Source organism: Eufriesea mexicana, unplaced genomic scaffold, assembly GCF_001483705.2.
Source record: "Eufriesea mexicana isolate 0111107269 unplaced genomic scaffold, ASM148370v2 scaffold107, whole genome shotgun sequence".
NCBI lineage: Eukaryota > Metazoa > Arthropoda > Insecta > Hymenoptera > Apidae > Eufriesea > Eufriesea mexicana.
The window spans coordinates 638,602-654,263 of record NW_016908335.1 but is presented as its reverse complement, the minus strand read 5'-3'; the positions used below and the strand labels follow the sequence as shown (position 1 = coordinate 654,263).

Genomic DNA, 15,662 nt, shown 5'->3' with positions numbered 1-15,662 from the left:
ATATGGTCGGCGAAAAAAGGGGAAAAAGGGGAAAAAGGGGAAAAAGGGAGGAAGAAGTGGCCGAGCGAAAACGAAAAAAAAGCGCGGACGAAAGAGCGGAGTAGCAGGAGAAGATAAGTGCGGCGTTCGCGGTCGGGTAGACGAATTAGTTTCAGCGGGCTTCCCGCGTTTGAACGTACGCCCGGTAACGAGTGGATTTAAGCCGACCGGGCCAGGGAGAAAGTTCGCGGCACTCCTGGTCGACGAGGAGTTCCGAAAGGTCCTCTCGTCGGGGAATCAGCCTCTGACCCCGGCCTAGGGGTGGTTTTATGTCAGCCTGCAGTCGCTGGCGCGCGCGGCGCCGGTCCGCGACCGCGCGTGTCCGCTCCTCGCCTCGCCGTTTTAATATTCCAACGACCACCCAGGCCTCGACTCGCGCGAGCGCGCGCGCTTTTTTCCCCGACCACCCCTCGCCGCCCGGTTCCGGTCAAAAACGTCGTTTAACTGCCCGATACAAGTGTACGCGGCGGGTAGAAAATTGGCTGCGCGAGCGGCGGCCGCCATATGAAAAGCAGCGAACCCGAAAGTGAAATACTTTGGGGGATTAACGTTTGAAACGTGCGTGCGAGGGAAATTTGCCGGGTATAAAGCGACACGCTGGCCGCGGGGGAAAATATTTTCGAACACAAAGCTTTCGTTTTTCCGCAGCGAGCCGCTTTTTTCCCGCTCGTTTCTTGGACGCCGCGCCACCGATGTTGCCCGATGCTCCAATTAAAATCGACCGCTGCCGGGGACCCGTCACGCCATTATTACGTTGTTTACGTTGCATGACGCCGCGATGGGACACGTGACCGCGGAATACGCGGCCAACGAGCCGGCACGTGGACCGTGTACGCGTGGAAATCACCACCGCGCGCCTACGCCACCCCCGTCCTCGTTTTCCCCGTTCACCGAACCTTTCGCGACGGAGACCACCCTTTTAACCCTCGATCACCCTTTTAACCCGCGGCTCGGGCACAGGCCGCCATTTCTCGCCGGCGCGTCTTCCAGGACCCGCGTTTCGTCGTTTAATTACGCAAAGAGGGAGGGAATTTTTTCGCTCGACGGGTCTTGGGAGGTAATATCGTTTGAACAAACGTTGAACCGGTACCGCGGGAATCGAGTATTGACTCATCCTTCCTCGACCCAGAAGTTTCCTCTTCTCGCCGCGTTCTCCAACCTCGCTGTTCCAATTTCTGACATCGGCGTGCCGTTCTTTGTGACCTGGTAATTAAAGACGGGGTTATCAGACGGGTGCCGCGGGGATTATGAAAGAGAAACTTGGAAACGATCCGGGTATCGTGGCATTAAGGGTGACGCGAACGACGCACGACGTCGTAAATATCGCCTCCAGTCCCGATCCTCCTTGCTTCCTGAATAGCCACGCCATCGTCCTTTCTAATCGAGCTAATATCGTAAACAGGTTTGGCCGCGATCACGCGAAAGCAGCGCGTTAAGCCGCTCAGCTAGAAATCATGCTGATCGCGGAGACAAGATAATGAACGGCTAATACGTACAGCCACTCCGTGATACGAAATAATTAGTGGGGGATCGGGGTACTCCGGCTCGGCTAAATCGATGCGTATTGCTGACGCAAGTTATATCGTGCTGAGCGAATTTACACCTTCCGCGGGTATAATGGCGATCGCCGCTCGGATCCTGATAATCGCACGATCGATTAACGTCCGCGTCCGCGCTACCAACGAAAATATGTACCCGCGAAAAACCAGTGCGTTCGATAATTTCGCGATGGAAACGAAACTTAAGCCTCGGGTCATATCGTAGCTTTTAATCCTTTTAACGCGGGAAAACGCATCGCTTGATGGAAAAAGGCGCGGCGTTCCGTGCGATTACTTTATTCGCCATTTGCCGGGGAAATCTCATTAAAAACGTACGTACACGGGTCGTTCGTTAAACTCCAAAGTGATTATCTTCGCTTTTCGAATTTTTCCAAACTACCGGAATAATTATAATAATTTATCACGATAATTTACGGGCAAAAGCGCGACATAGACACGCGTTATACATCGGCTCGCCGATGCGTGATATTTTATATTTCAATTAAATTTTTGCTACCGGCTTTCGCGTAGTTGGCAAATATTTTCGTCGGATTTCATCCTTCGACGGGTTACATTTTTATTCCCGCGTGTCGTTTTCGCTTTGAAATTCGCCCCTCTCGTTTCTCCGCGGCGTCTTCCGCGTCGGATGTCAGCCCTGTCTGCCGCGCGTACGTGCCTCCATATCGAATAAATCGGGTTGGAGTTTATCTCGATTCACCGACGACTCGATGACTCGAGATAATTTCCGAGCTTGCTGGATACGCGATTTATTACGGGGCTGGAATTTTCCACGCGGCCACAAAGGCGGGGAATGGAGCATCGAGCGGTACGAAACAGCGTTAACCGAAATCGATGATTCCGCCTTTCAATTACCCTACTACTCCGTTCTCCGCGATACCCTCCCCCCGTGCAAACCGGGCCGTTCCGCACCTCCGGATCCGGAAAAAAAAAAAAAAAAAAAATTCCGTTTATGAATCGGAGCCTGGTAAAAGGTCCGTCGAAGGGTAAATTCGCACCTTTTGATCGGAAATTTCGCGAACATCGTTCTCGATACGCGTTTAAAATTCACGGCTGACAGGGCGCGGAGAACAGACGGCAGAGGTCGCGTTGGACGGTTTTCACCCGCGCGTTTCCCCTTCGTTTCCCGGCGATTTTTCATAACCATCGCCGATAAAGAACGATAAAAATCCGGCCGATTGTACTCGGGGCTCGGCGGGACGATCCGCTTCGTTTTAAATCCCATTTAAATTCCCATCGACGGCGAGGCTGTGGGGGTTGTCCGTGCGATTCGAATGCTCGGTGAATTACCGTTCAACTAAACGGATTTAAAGCTGAAGACTGAAAGGGGGACGGGGGACGCGAGGCGGGTGCGCAGCCGGTGTAGATATCTTTTTTCAAATTCCGCAGCATCGTTGCACAGGATCGTGCTGCTTATCGCGCAGCCACCCCGGTATATACACGGTATTCCTCGTCGCGGTCGAACGGAGACAATGAACCGTTTCCCCGTCTTTATCCACCGCTCATTCCGTTCCGGCATTGTTTCGTCGAAGGATAAATAATGCGTCCCGCTGGGATCGCAGCGCGGTTTTAATTCAATTGCGGACAAAGGCGAAAGGAGCTCGTGGACCGACCCGAGAGCTCCGGAGTGGCTCTAACCCTCGACTACTGGACGGATCGGAGAAAACCGGGTCCGATCCGTCGCGCTGGGATCCGCTTGGATCAGCTCGGATCTGGGATCCGTGTTCGACGTTCGACACGCGACGCGTTAATTTTGGAACATCGTGGACAGAGACCGTGTGGTGGTCAGGACGGTGCGCGAGTCCCGTGCATCCCCGCGGACGAAACTACGAAACAGGGGAGAGGATCGATAGGCACGGCGAAGCGGCAAGTTCGGGCCAGGTTCGGTTAATAATTCATCGCATCGAGAGGAAGATCAGATTCGACGATTGCTAGGGCAGGGATTAAATGGCGTGGTCGTTGGTTCGCGAAGGGAAATTTCGCCCCGCGAGCCGGCCTATTCGCACGGTCTCCGGCGAGCTATAGCAGTTGCGGTCCTTCGCGGTAATCGCGCGATAACGCGTGGTTGGATTAAACGTTTGCGGAACTCGCGTAAGATATAGCGGATATATCGAGCGATCTTCCTCGAAGGCTCGCGCCGCTGTTTATCTTGCCGGAGGAAGTTGCCGCGATACAGAGCAGCCTTTGTAAGGTCTCCCGGCCAAGCAACACACACCGGTGATCGATCTTGGAGTATTGGCTCGGTGTACGGTCACTGGCTCGGAACGTTCGTTTCCCTGACCCCGCGATTAAGATGGATCGCGACACGGCCGTGTTCCGCGGCTACGTTTCAGAAGTCGCGTTTCGTTCTTGCTTCCGCGGCATTTCGCGAGCTTTGCGCTGGGATTTCGAGAGGTTTCGCGAGAGTCGGTTAAAGGGTCCGTGGTTAAATCGCTGTAACGCTGCGGGGGTAAGCTACGTCCACGCGAAATGTACAATAACGCATGAAATATCGGGTTCCGGGGAAAACCGACCGACTTTCGTTGCCGGGGAAAAAATTATGTATTTAAATTTACGTAACTTCGGAGAGGGATTAATTCAGCGCGAGATAAAAACGGGGAAAATGCGCGGAACTGAACCGGCGCCGAATTAAGCCGTAATTTAACCAACGAGGGACATTTTTCCGCGTTTCTAATTCGCGATAATACCGGGACGGCTGGCAAACGAATTCTCGAGCATTTGCTGGAATTTTTCTCGTCGAGCACACGGCACACGCGCCGTGGTACAGACGGTTGAACGTTTCTTGGATGGGCAAGGCGATCGAAATTCGGTGGCAGCCGGCCGCGAAACAATGCGATGCCGCAAACACGCTGGCTCGCAATACGCGTTTCCGTGTTCCGTTGTCGCGCAACGAGCGGGACGCGATGTCACGGGGCTGAAACGCGGCTGAAACGCGGCTGAAACGCGGCTGAAACGCGGCCCACCGGGACGGATTCCCGACCTATACGTTGGCGTAATTTCATTAGCAATTGAAATTCCTTGGCGAGCACGGGGCCAGCGAGTCGCGTGCGCGACCGATTTGCGCCGCGACTACCGACTCGCGATGTTTTACGAATATTTGAATATTTCGCCCGCTCGGAACGGTTCCGGGCCTCGTTAAGATGGTAATACGAGCATCAAACCGGCGCACATAAATTCGCCATACTTTTCAGCCCGGCTGCAACGAAATTGAGGATAGCTGCGAGGGGGGCGGGGGGGTGGTGGCAGCGGCGGAGCCGGGGGTTGGAGGAGGCTGTGAAACACGGTAACCTCGTAACCGCCGCTTTCCTGAATATTAATGCCACGAAACTCGACGCAGTTTACGTTATCGTTGTATCAGCCAGCGAGCTAGCGGAATATTCAGCCTGTATCTTCAGCCGGTCCTATTAGTTTTCAATCTAAACGTCCTTGTACGAGCCCGTTGCAACATCCGGCATCTCGGAATAGGGTTGACTTCCAGATTAGCTGGAATATTTCGTCCATCCGTGTTGGAAGAATACTAAATCGTATCCGTGGAATCTTCCGGGCGTCCGCGTGCGTGGGAAATATCGAGCGAGTAATTAGAAAGTTACCTGCCGGAAAGCGGGGAACTCGATTCGCGTGATTTAAAAAGTTTCGCAGTCCCGAGCACGAACAGGGACCATGCATCGAGACAACGAACGAAGGCGTGGCGTGGAGCCGGAGGAATAAAGGCGACATCAGAGGCGGAGCTTTAATTCGAGCGCAGATTCTATGATTCGATCGGACAGGTAATCGCGATGAAATTAATTCGCACATCGGGTGGTAGGCAGGTCGGTGGGTACAGGCCATTAAACACGCGCGTCGGCCGAGGCGGTAACGCGCGAGAGCGGAAGCGACGACGAATCGCGTTGGAAGCCGCGTGCGCTGCGAGACTCGTTCATCCCCGGCGCCAGTGCAATCCGTTGCTAATGGAGTACAACGAATTACCGTTAATTAACGGGGTCCTGCGTGGCGCGTGACTCTGCGTCGCGTGACAAATCCCGGGAATCGTCTGCCAGCTTAGGCAACCAAGAAGTTTCGCTGTACGATTAGGCTGGCGCATTCGTTGCCCGGGTTGACGGCATTCGACCTCGAACGAGGTCTCGCGCTGGCATACAGCGGTTGCAGTTAGCACGCGCGAAAACGGATCCGCGAAGATAATTGGCGTTTAGACGCTTCGTCGATGAAGATCATCGGGGTCGTTCAACCTCTTCGCTCACGATACCTCGTGAAATTTCTGGCAAGGAAAGCGAGTCGAGGATAAACATCGCATGGTTGGTAGATGGAATCCAACGAAAACAACGGGGAACAGGCTCGTATAGGGTGGTGGTTAATCTTCGCCCGTGTTTTCCTGCCTCGGTTTCGTGTTATTCCCCGACGCGTCCGGACCAAGTGGCTCGACGTGTGACCCGTTGATCCTGCGCCATCGGAAGTTAAATCGTAAGGCAAGTGGTTAAAAGGGGATCACGAGGGTGATGGTACTCGCGATGAACCGAGTAATCTCGCGTAATCTCGAAAGTTTCTCCCGATTCCGACACGCTATACTCGCCTATGGGATTTAGAGAATTCTTGGCGTACTCGAACTCGAGATCCGCTAGTCTTGGGAGAATCGCATAAGTGGTCGGGAAGGGAGAGAAAAATGGTAGATTCGGCTGTCGCGTCTGGAATGTTCAGCCGAGCGAGGTAGGAGCGAACCGGAGTCGCGTTCGCCTAGGTCAAGCGTGCTCGCCGCTCGCGTCTTACACGCGGGGCGGATCTCGACGGTTGCTCGTGCAAGATGAAATCCCCGCGGGAAGGAAAGAATTCGAAATATTCACGAGTTTTTTAATGCCGAGGCAGAAGAAGTCAGACAACCCGGTGGCTTCAATGGCGGCTCTTTGGCTGGTGTACCGTGATAGCCGGAGCGTAACTCGGAGCACTGGCCCGTCCCCGAAATTATTCGTAATCTTCGAAGAGACGACTGCTGCGAGGAGGGTGGGCCGAGCGTGGAGAAGGGACGAGGGGTGGCAGAAAGAGAGAGGAGAAAGTTTCGCGATGACGATCGGTGCTAGAAAGGAGATCCCGCATTGCCAACCTCTCCCCTTACGCTGGCAGCACCACCGGCAACAACCCTCGCAGCCTGCACGCCCGAACAATGGAAACAATACATTGAAATGAGAAAGTTGGTTTGCATTGTCGGACAAGCGGGCGCGGCGTGCAGGGGTGGCCGCCTCGCGTCTGTCTGTCTTCTAACCGCGTCTTTCTCTCTCTCTCTCTCTCTTTCTCTCTCCCGCGTCTCTGTGCTCTTTCTCCGTTTTCCGCGCTCGTTTTTCCCTTCGCGTCTCTCTTTCCCTCTCCCCCTCCCGCCCTTTCTTGCACCCTTTCGTCCTCTCTCCGCGTTGCACGCTCCTCTATTTTTCCTCCGCGAAGAGACGCGGCCCCCGCCTCGTTTCCCATCGGCCGGCTGAAAGAAAGGATTGTAAACCGCCGGATGAGCCGCGGATTCCGGAATGGGGACTGCTCTATTCGCCGGTTTTCTCCGGGTGTCGCGCGCGAGAGCGAGCGAGAGCGAGCTGCGGGATGAGCCGCGCTTCGCGACTGTTGGCCGGAACGCGAGCATCAGCAATTAGTCGGGAAAGGAGGGACGTATCTCTTCGTCTCTCCGGCGCATTTTAATAAGTTAATCGGGTCGCTTCTCCCTTGGGTACCGAGCCACGTTGCCCGGATGCCAGCCCGCGTTCCCGTTCGTCGACCAGAGGGACGAGTCCACGAGCGAATGGAATTTTTAAGATGGCTCCGCTATCGCCGGTATTCCAACGACCATACTTTCGAACCAAGCCTCGTGTCCCGGGAACACGCCACTCGTCGTCGCGTCGTTACGATAACAGCGCGCGTATCGTCCGCTTTCCAAGCGTCCCGGTTTCCACGCACGCTCGATCGTTCGAGGTATTTCTCATCGCGACGACAACCGTGAAATTACGACGATTTCTCGCCGTTTCTGCTCGCCGCTGATAAAAAGTCGGCTCGATGTAAATCACGGCGACGAGTTACGAGTCTCGCAGACGGTTACGCTTGTTCCGTCGGGTCCGCGAAACAATCGCGAGGATAATTTTATGACGCTTCGGGGTTAATTCGCTGGACGAGGTCTTATCCGGCGCGAGATTTACGTCCGCGGACGGTCGAGTTGATCGAGAACGATCGTACGCTCGCTCGTATAAAATTCACCACCGTGAATCCTCCTTTTTTACCCCCTGGATACGTTTCGCGTCGCCGGCGACCGCGTCGCGATTACCCGAAATTTACGCGGCTCGATGGCAATTTGAAAATAAAAAAAAAAAATAAAAAAATAAAAAAAGGGAGGAAAAATACTGCAAATCACCGTGCGCGTTTCGCGGCGATCATTCATATTTCACGGGCGTCCGTCAGCCCCGCGATTCATTCTTTATCACCGCCGGATTAACGTTTAATTTTAATTCGACGCGTGTAGTTTCGGCCATGTTCCCCCCCCCGATACGAGTGCCGCCTCTCCTTCAACGTTCACCAGACGGAAACGGAAAGGGGGGAAAAGGCGAGGGGGAGCGAGGGACGGAAGAGAAGAAGGGAAAAGGGAAAAAGACGGTGATAGGGAAACTTTGATCGCGAGCCATTAATAACGCGGCGCGAAGGTGAATCGCAGTCGGACCTAAAAGCTCGGAAGTAGAGTGGTCATTGGAGCACGCTTAAAGAAGAATCGCGAAGAAGCGCGAGGCTGAGGGTGAAGGGCGTCGAGGGGGTGACCGCTCGACGGTTGCCGAGGGATGTTGACGCAAAGCATTACGCACAGATGGTCGATGGACGGTTGTGTCTCGTCTCTCGAACAGCCAGCGGAGAAACAGAAGTGTACAGCTTCGGAGGAGCTCTCCCGATGACGTCGAGGGTTGACTAAGGTTAGGCCACTCAACGTATCGCGTACAACTCGGGGTGGCGAACGCGCAAACATTCGCATGCGTGCCCGAGAGTGTAACACGGACAAGCGTCTGCACGGTCCCGACCCTTTTCTCCACTGTTACAGCCGCATCGCCGAGTACATCCCAAAGAGGGTAGTTCTCGAGTAGAGCTGCTGGCAGGCCTGGTTGTACGGGACGTACTGGCAGGGGTGGGTTCGCCTCTCCTCTCCCGTCGCCGTCTATTGTTTAGTTATTCCGATGAGCCAGTGCATTTCAAATACACTCGAGCGGGCCATTATATCGGAGAACACATCGCTTCCTTTCGCGAGCCGGCCACGTGCGCCAGTCCTCTCTCCCTCTCTTGCTCTTTCTCTCTCTCTCTCTCTCTCTCTCTCTCTCTCTCTCTCTCTCTCTCTCTCTCTCTCTCTCTCTCTCTCTCTCTCTCTCTCTCTCCCCGCGTCTCTCGTCGCTCGCGCCGATCCGGACATTTCGATACGACGCGAGGCGTCGCGACGCGGGGCGTGCCGTTAATTGGACGCAACCGCGAAGATAAATCGGAAGCGTGCGCGGCACGCTTCGAGGGGTCCGCGATCGTTGCACCCCCGTTACGCCCGGCATCCACTTTGCCCCGTTCTTCGCGAGAGAACCTCGTTGATTCTTCGTCGTAAACGATTCCGTTCCGTGACTGGGGGGTGGCTGAACGGAGCGGAAGACTCATCGGGCCCGCTATCCCCATAGCGAGCGGGAGGGACAGAGAGAGACGGCGTATTTCGTTGTTCCACGCTTCTACGTACGTAGTTTCTGTACCTAGTATAATAGTTTTATTCGCTCGCCAGCCAATAAAACCGTGGACGCGTGTACGAAGGTTCCCGTCCTTTTTTCCTCTGCCTTTCTCTCCTGCCGGCTACACCGCGGCTGCTCCTCTTCCTCCTCTATTTCTCCTTTTGTTCTTCTATTTTATTCCGGTAAAAGCTGAAACGGTGAATAGGCACGGAGGAAACGCTTTTTATTCGATCAAAAGCGTGTTTTCGCTTGTTAGCGCGCGATTATCTGCCATTATTCGAAATTGAAAATACCACTTCGGCGAACGCGCTCTTCCTTTTTTTTTTTTTTTCCTCTCTACCCAACCGGGGAGGGAAAATGGTATTACCGTGATACTCGATTCTCTCGATGTTAATCCGGATTATGAGTCCCGCGGCGGACAGCGCGGAGGCGGAGCCCGAGAATGGAACAACAAAAAACGGAAGCAGGCGAATATGGAAATTTCTCGTAAACTTCAATTTCCATCCGGCACTCGACCGGTATAATTCTCCGCGGTTCCCATTGTCCGCCTAATTTAACTTTTCGCGATCGTTTTCTTTCCCGTTTTTCGCTCGCGTACGACCGGCCGCGCCGGTTTTCCTTGGCAAGACGAGGGGACGGGCGTGCCCCCCTCGCTTGTCGTTGTCGTTCCGCTCGGTTTGCCGACGCGTCGCGTGTCACGGAACAGACCTCGCGAGTGAAAACGTTGCAGTCGGCGGCGTTTAATCGAACGTCGAATGGAGAAGGAGCAAAGAGAAGCGATGACTGGGACGAAATGGAAGCAAAGCGAAGAACGGACGCAACGGGGGACGAGGAAGAACGCTGCTGGGCTCGTCGTGCGTCTGACATTATAGGAAATTAAGTTACCTTTATAACGCCGGACGAACATGGCGGGACTGGCGTGTACGGTTAGGTCCACGCCGGGACGAAGGCTGGCTCTTTTCCCTTAAGGAAAGGTCGTTACGCGGCTTCCGGGTCATGGGGTATTACCGGAAGAAACGGCGAAGTTTAAAGAAATCACGAGCAAGAGCAAAGCTCCTATGGCGGCTCTTACCTCGAGTAACGTAGCTCTGGCGAACGTTACTACCGTTTCCTTTTTGCCGGAACAGATAAACGGACAATACGACCGCTTTCGTGCTCGTGGCGCGGCCTCCAGTCGATGCTGGGAACGACTCGACCGGAAACCGGAGAATTCGTGCTTCCGTTGGAAATTCTCGGTTATCCGAAAAGTCTCGTGGCTTTCGCGGATGAGGATCGTCGCGACGCGGTCGCTGGCTTCGTCTGAAGCTGCCGTGCCAAGGGGAAGTTAATTAACGCTGACTTCTCGCCGCGAGATTTAACTCGGGACGAAATTTCGAGGGAGAAGAAACGGGTTTGCCGCAGCGTCGATCGGAGGTCGGCACATCTTCGTGGAAACCGTGTTCAATTCTTCCAGCCTTCTCCCTCCTATTTCTTCCCCTGGCGTGCTATTTTTTTCGCAATCTCCGAAGAGCGAGCGTAGCCATCGGACATTATTAACTAAAATATAAGGGTACACACGGCGAAGTAGGCATGCTCTATTCGTTGCACGTTCCTCCGGGTATTCAGCGTAGTTCGTTGGGCCGGCTTCCAGATGGGCAATGTTGGACGGAATGCGGAATACATCCAGGCGGGCCTTTCCTACTTAAATCAACATAACTCGGGTGATGAATGGTTAACAGGCTTCGCGGGGGACGCAATGCGCTCCATTTATGGAAGCTATTACGGCCGAATTTCAGCGTTAAATGTGTGATTTATGGCCACCCGTATTATCTTCGTTCATGTCCCGCCGACGATACAGTGCGCCCCCTATGCCGCCCCCTGTGCCGCCCTCTGTGCCGCCCTCTGTGCCGCGTCCCGCTCCTACGTTTCCGAAAATTACTTCGGGCTCGGCAAGCCGAGCGAAAAAATTCATCAACCGGTGTCCACGCGCTGCGACCATGATTAATGCCCTTCTAACTGCCGATTGAAACAGTAAGGAAAATTTATTTTGGCCCGCGAGCGAGAGTGCGCGAACGGAACGCGCTGCCAGGTCGCGCCGAATTTATCGCCATACTGCTAATCGTTTCATTAAAATCTATCGAAAACCCGTTCGATCCGACGCGTGGATCGTTAACGAGACTCTCGTCGTGCATAATACGTTATCGCGATTTTCGATTTTCAGACGCGAGGTCGAATCGCTGGCAGAGCTGCCTCGACAGCGCGCGATTCACTCCTGCGGCGGGTCTCTTTTAAAACGATCCGTTCAAACTGGTTCACCGTTCTATCGTGTCAAGCTTAGCCCTCGCGAGACACCGTTTCGTAGCTCCCCTGGCGCCGAACTTGCCGAGGGCCTCTCGATATCTACGAGGAACTCGAAACATCGTCTATCGAGTATCCGTTGTATCCCCGGGTGCCAGATATACTCTGTGCCGTCGTTCCCGACTCAAGTGCGAGTATCCCCGAAGACCAGCGCGTTTACCTCGCTAACGGCTGCGCGTGTGCGAAACAGCCCGACGCGGGTAAAACGTCGTGGACTTAATTACTATCCGCGCAAAGTACAATGCTAATCCTTTCACAACGGCAAAGTGCGCGGGGAGGTTGGGAACGAACGAGAGGTGTCACTTTGGGAACAAAAAGCCTGGCAAAAATGCGCAGCCACGGTATTCTAAAAGGCTGCAGAGCCGAGAGGGATGGACGCGAGTGGGGGTGGCTAGGGTGGGCGAGCGAGGAGTCGGGCAAAGAGAATTCGCGGCTCATTATGACGATACCTGTGCCGTTTGTTGCAGGTTGCGACGCCTCGTACGAGATGCAGGGGCCGAGCTTCGTGTCGGAGCCACCGTCGCGGGTGGAATTCACGAACGTGAACGGCGGCCGAGTGGACTGCATAGTGAGAGGAAATCCGGCACCTACCGTCGACTGGCTGGCAGCGGACGGTGGCAGTATAACGAGTATCCCTGGAATCAGACACGTCCTTGGCAACGGGACCATCCACTTTCCCGGCTTCGAGGCCGAGGTCTTCCGACAGGACGTCCACTGGGCTATTTATAAGTGTTCCGCCGTCAACAGCGTCGGTGCCATCGTTAGCAGAGACGTCACTGTCAGAGCAGGCACGCGAAACTTCTTGCTCGTTATCTGCGTTATGTTGTCTGCCCGGTACACCGCTTGCTTTCTCCTCTATCTCCCTTCCTCTCACGCCGACACGGCGCCACCCTTCTTCCTCGTCCAACGACCCTCCGCTTTCGTTCCGCTCTCGTATCGTTTCGACCGAGGCAAGCGGAAAGGGAGAGATGGTTCCTGTCCCACGCGGAATAACGCCGTGTTTTGATCGACTCGACGAACTACGCGCGGTAAATTCGTCGCGTTCCTGGTCCGCCGCGCTGATTCCCGACCAAGGGGGGCACACAGCTTCCTCGACGACCAGGCGAGTGTAACTTTGACGATCGTCCGACGCGAGAGGAAAATTCGTCGCGCGTACCACGCGATCCTCGTCGGTTGTTTTACATTAAACATCCCCGGCACGGCTCGTGGCCGCGCGAACCGAACCGGTAGCCAACGGCAGTTCCGGTCCTAGACGGAATAATTCATCCTCTCGATCGAGAGATGCTACGTCTTCGCCGGGTATGAAATATTTATTCCTATCGGCTCCGTGATTTGCTTCGCGTCGTCGCTGGCTTTGAGGCATCTGGGCGCCTTCTTTGCCCAGGTTGACGTATCTCTGCCAGACCAACGGAATAACGTTCGTCGTCGATAGTTTGTCTACACGAATCTCGTTCCACGGAGTTCGAACGATCCAACGACGACGAGTATACCTATGTACGTGGAGCTTCTAGTCTTGCAGTTTAAAAAACGTAAAATCTCGAGAAAGATCATTGCGAGAGGTTGTCGGAAGCGCGCAAACCCGGTCTTATCGAAGTCCGGGTGAGGACGGTGTCCTGGTCGTTTCCGTTGCACGGTGAAACCCTTCAGATTCGGGGAATATATTCGCGTGCTGGTTGTTTTCTCCGGCTGTTTTATCGGACGTTGCGCTGAAAAACCGGAATCCGTGACAAGATCCATGGCAGCTCGAGAGAGGGGTTGGTCGCGGGGATGGAAGATGGAGAGAGGTGTCTCCGCGAGGCGTCTTAAAAATAGAGCTTCCTCCGGGCCAACGAACCGGAAGATATCTTATCGACCTAATATGCCCGTAAATCATCGTCGCGTGAACGTGGCCCGTACCTTTTCAGATTCATACCTCTGCCGCGTCAGCTCTCGTCCTCCGCGTCACCGCGGCCTCTTTCCTTCCCGCTTCCTCCGTGTCCCCTGGCTCCTTTCGAGTCGATCAACTTCGCTGACTCTGTTCCTCGCCGGCGAGAAAAATCTCTCGCCGAACAACGATAGATAAGTGTACTCCTCGGAGCAAAACGGATGCGATTAGGCTGCCTAGCCGGTTGCATAGCGGGTTGCATAGCCGGCTGCCCGCGCCGGCTTACGTAGGCGCCGCGTCGAGCAACCCGCTGACTGCGCTGCAACTGCGAGTCGAATAACAAGAACTGAGGCCTCGCTTCCGTTTCCCAGGCGCCTTCGCCTAACCGCGCCCGACCAATCTCCATCCCCGATCGAGAACACGTACGCTTGGGTCGTTCGCGGAACGTGTCGCTCCACGAGCCAACGATTTCATGCGGGACCATCGAATCGACCGGCTCGTTCGACCGTACCTACCTTCCGCATCCTCCGACGCGAGATAATTAGGCTAACCGGGTTGATAAAGGGCAATCGCGAAGGGATACTCGTGTTCCACAATTGCCCTTCGCGAGTGCTTCGAACGGATCACGAGGGTCCCGGAAGGATCGTTCGACGTTCGACTTTACTTTACTTTGGTCCAAGAAAACGCCTTTCGTCTTCAAAATATAGAAAGAAGAATTCTAAATCCCGGGATAAACGCGAGGGTCGCTCGTAGATCACTTTAAACGCTCGAACCGCGGTGTCGCGATGTCGCTTACGTCTAACGGATTTGGCACGCACAGGTGGATGGTCGCCCTTTTGCGCGCGGACTTTAACCCGGCGTATTTTTAGCTTCATTCTTCTTTAGCGAACTATTTAAAGTGGCGTGCTCGCGGCGCGGGGCAAAGAAGTTAATTAAAGTCCTGGAAAGAGGAAATTACATTCCGGTAAGAAACGCCGGTCGGTGCTCGGTAATAAAATAAAAATTACTCTCCGCGTCCTTTGTGCCGTTTGCAACCACCGGCGGTCGCTCGCCGCTTTACAAGCGGAAAAATACTGCAGCGGTGTTCCGCGTCGCGGAAACGACACGACGGCGCGTTTCTTGCGCGCGAGAGGTCCGCGCGGACGAGAGCGGGCGTGTGCAGCGAGGGAAACGGCGGAAAAGGGGCGAAAAAGCGGCGAAATACGAAATGAATATCGGTGACGGGGAAAAAAGTGGACCCTCGAAGGAGCGTAGCGCGACGGCGGTGGACGAGACGCGGTTTAATATCGGCTTTCCACCGAACCGACCGTGAGAACACGGTCGTCGCGGCGGAAGCTCGGGGGAAGCTTAACGACGTTTGTACGAAAACAACGGGCAAGCCGTATTGTTCGCTCTCGTCGCAGCGACGTGGCGCTTTTCAGCTCGACCGCGACGCACTCGTGGCCGGGGTCCGATTTCGGTAAGACGTTTGTTTTCTTCCATTTACTCGGCACAATGGGTAGTACCGGAGTTATTCTTCTTGTAAATTTCGTTGTTCCAGTTTAATTTCGCGGAGCAGCAGAGAGGCAGAGACGACGAGGCGACGCGACAGGCTAACGAGAATCTCGACGACCGCCGCTAGCGTTTGCGTAAATGCCGCACGCATTCGCCTCGACTAACCGTTCCCTCGTTCGAGCTTTTATCGCGTTCCGCCTTTAAACGCGCGGCCTGATTAAGATACCGCTGCGGGTTTATCGACGTAAATTATTTCCGGCAGATTTGCACGCGTTTCGCAGCGGCGATGCGCACGCGAGAAGAGACGCGGGTGCATCGATCGCGCGATAACGGGTCGGGTCGAAGAGGACACGGTGGGATCGGCCATGATTGGCAAGCGAAACGATTATGCTCGGTCGCACGGCCGCGGCCATCGCCGAAATTGAATTGCTCGAATATAATGCATGCCCTCGCAGTTGAATTCGCGCGAGACGCGGGGCGTTTTACGATTCGCGGATACTCTTGACCCGATAAAAGGAAAACGTCCGCGGAATTTCCGCCCCGTTGCTCTCCGCGCGATCGTATAAGACACACTCGAGCCGTATTCCACGTGCTCGTAAGAGGACGCTTATAGTAATCTTATTATCGTAACTGCGCCACGTGTCTGCGTACGTCTCGGTCGAGAAA

At 54.7% G+C, this 15,662-nt stretch overlaps 1 protein-coding gene across 2 annotated transcripts in view; it reads left to right on the top strand.

Annotated features, from left to right (window-relative positions):
* Positions 1-15,662, top strand: part of LOC108555349 (Down syndrome cell adhesion molecule-like protein Dscam2) — a 134,181-nt gene that overhangs the window by 36,882 nt on the left and 81,637 nt on the right. For both annotated transcript variants that reach the window (XM_017910957.1, XM_017910956.1), the window contains exon 2: positions 12,106-12,426. In XM_017910957.1, coding sequence (XP_017766446.1) covers positions 12,106-12,426 — 321 coding nt within the window. The remainder of the gene's footprint in view (positions 1-12,105; positions 12,427-15,662) is intronic.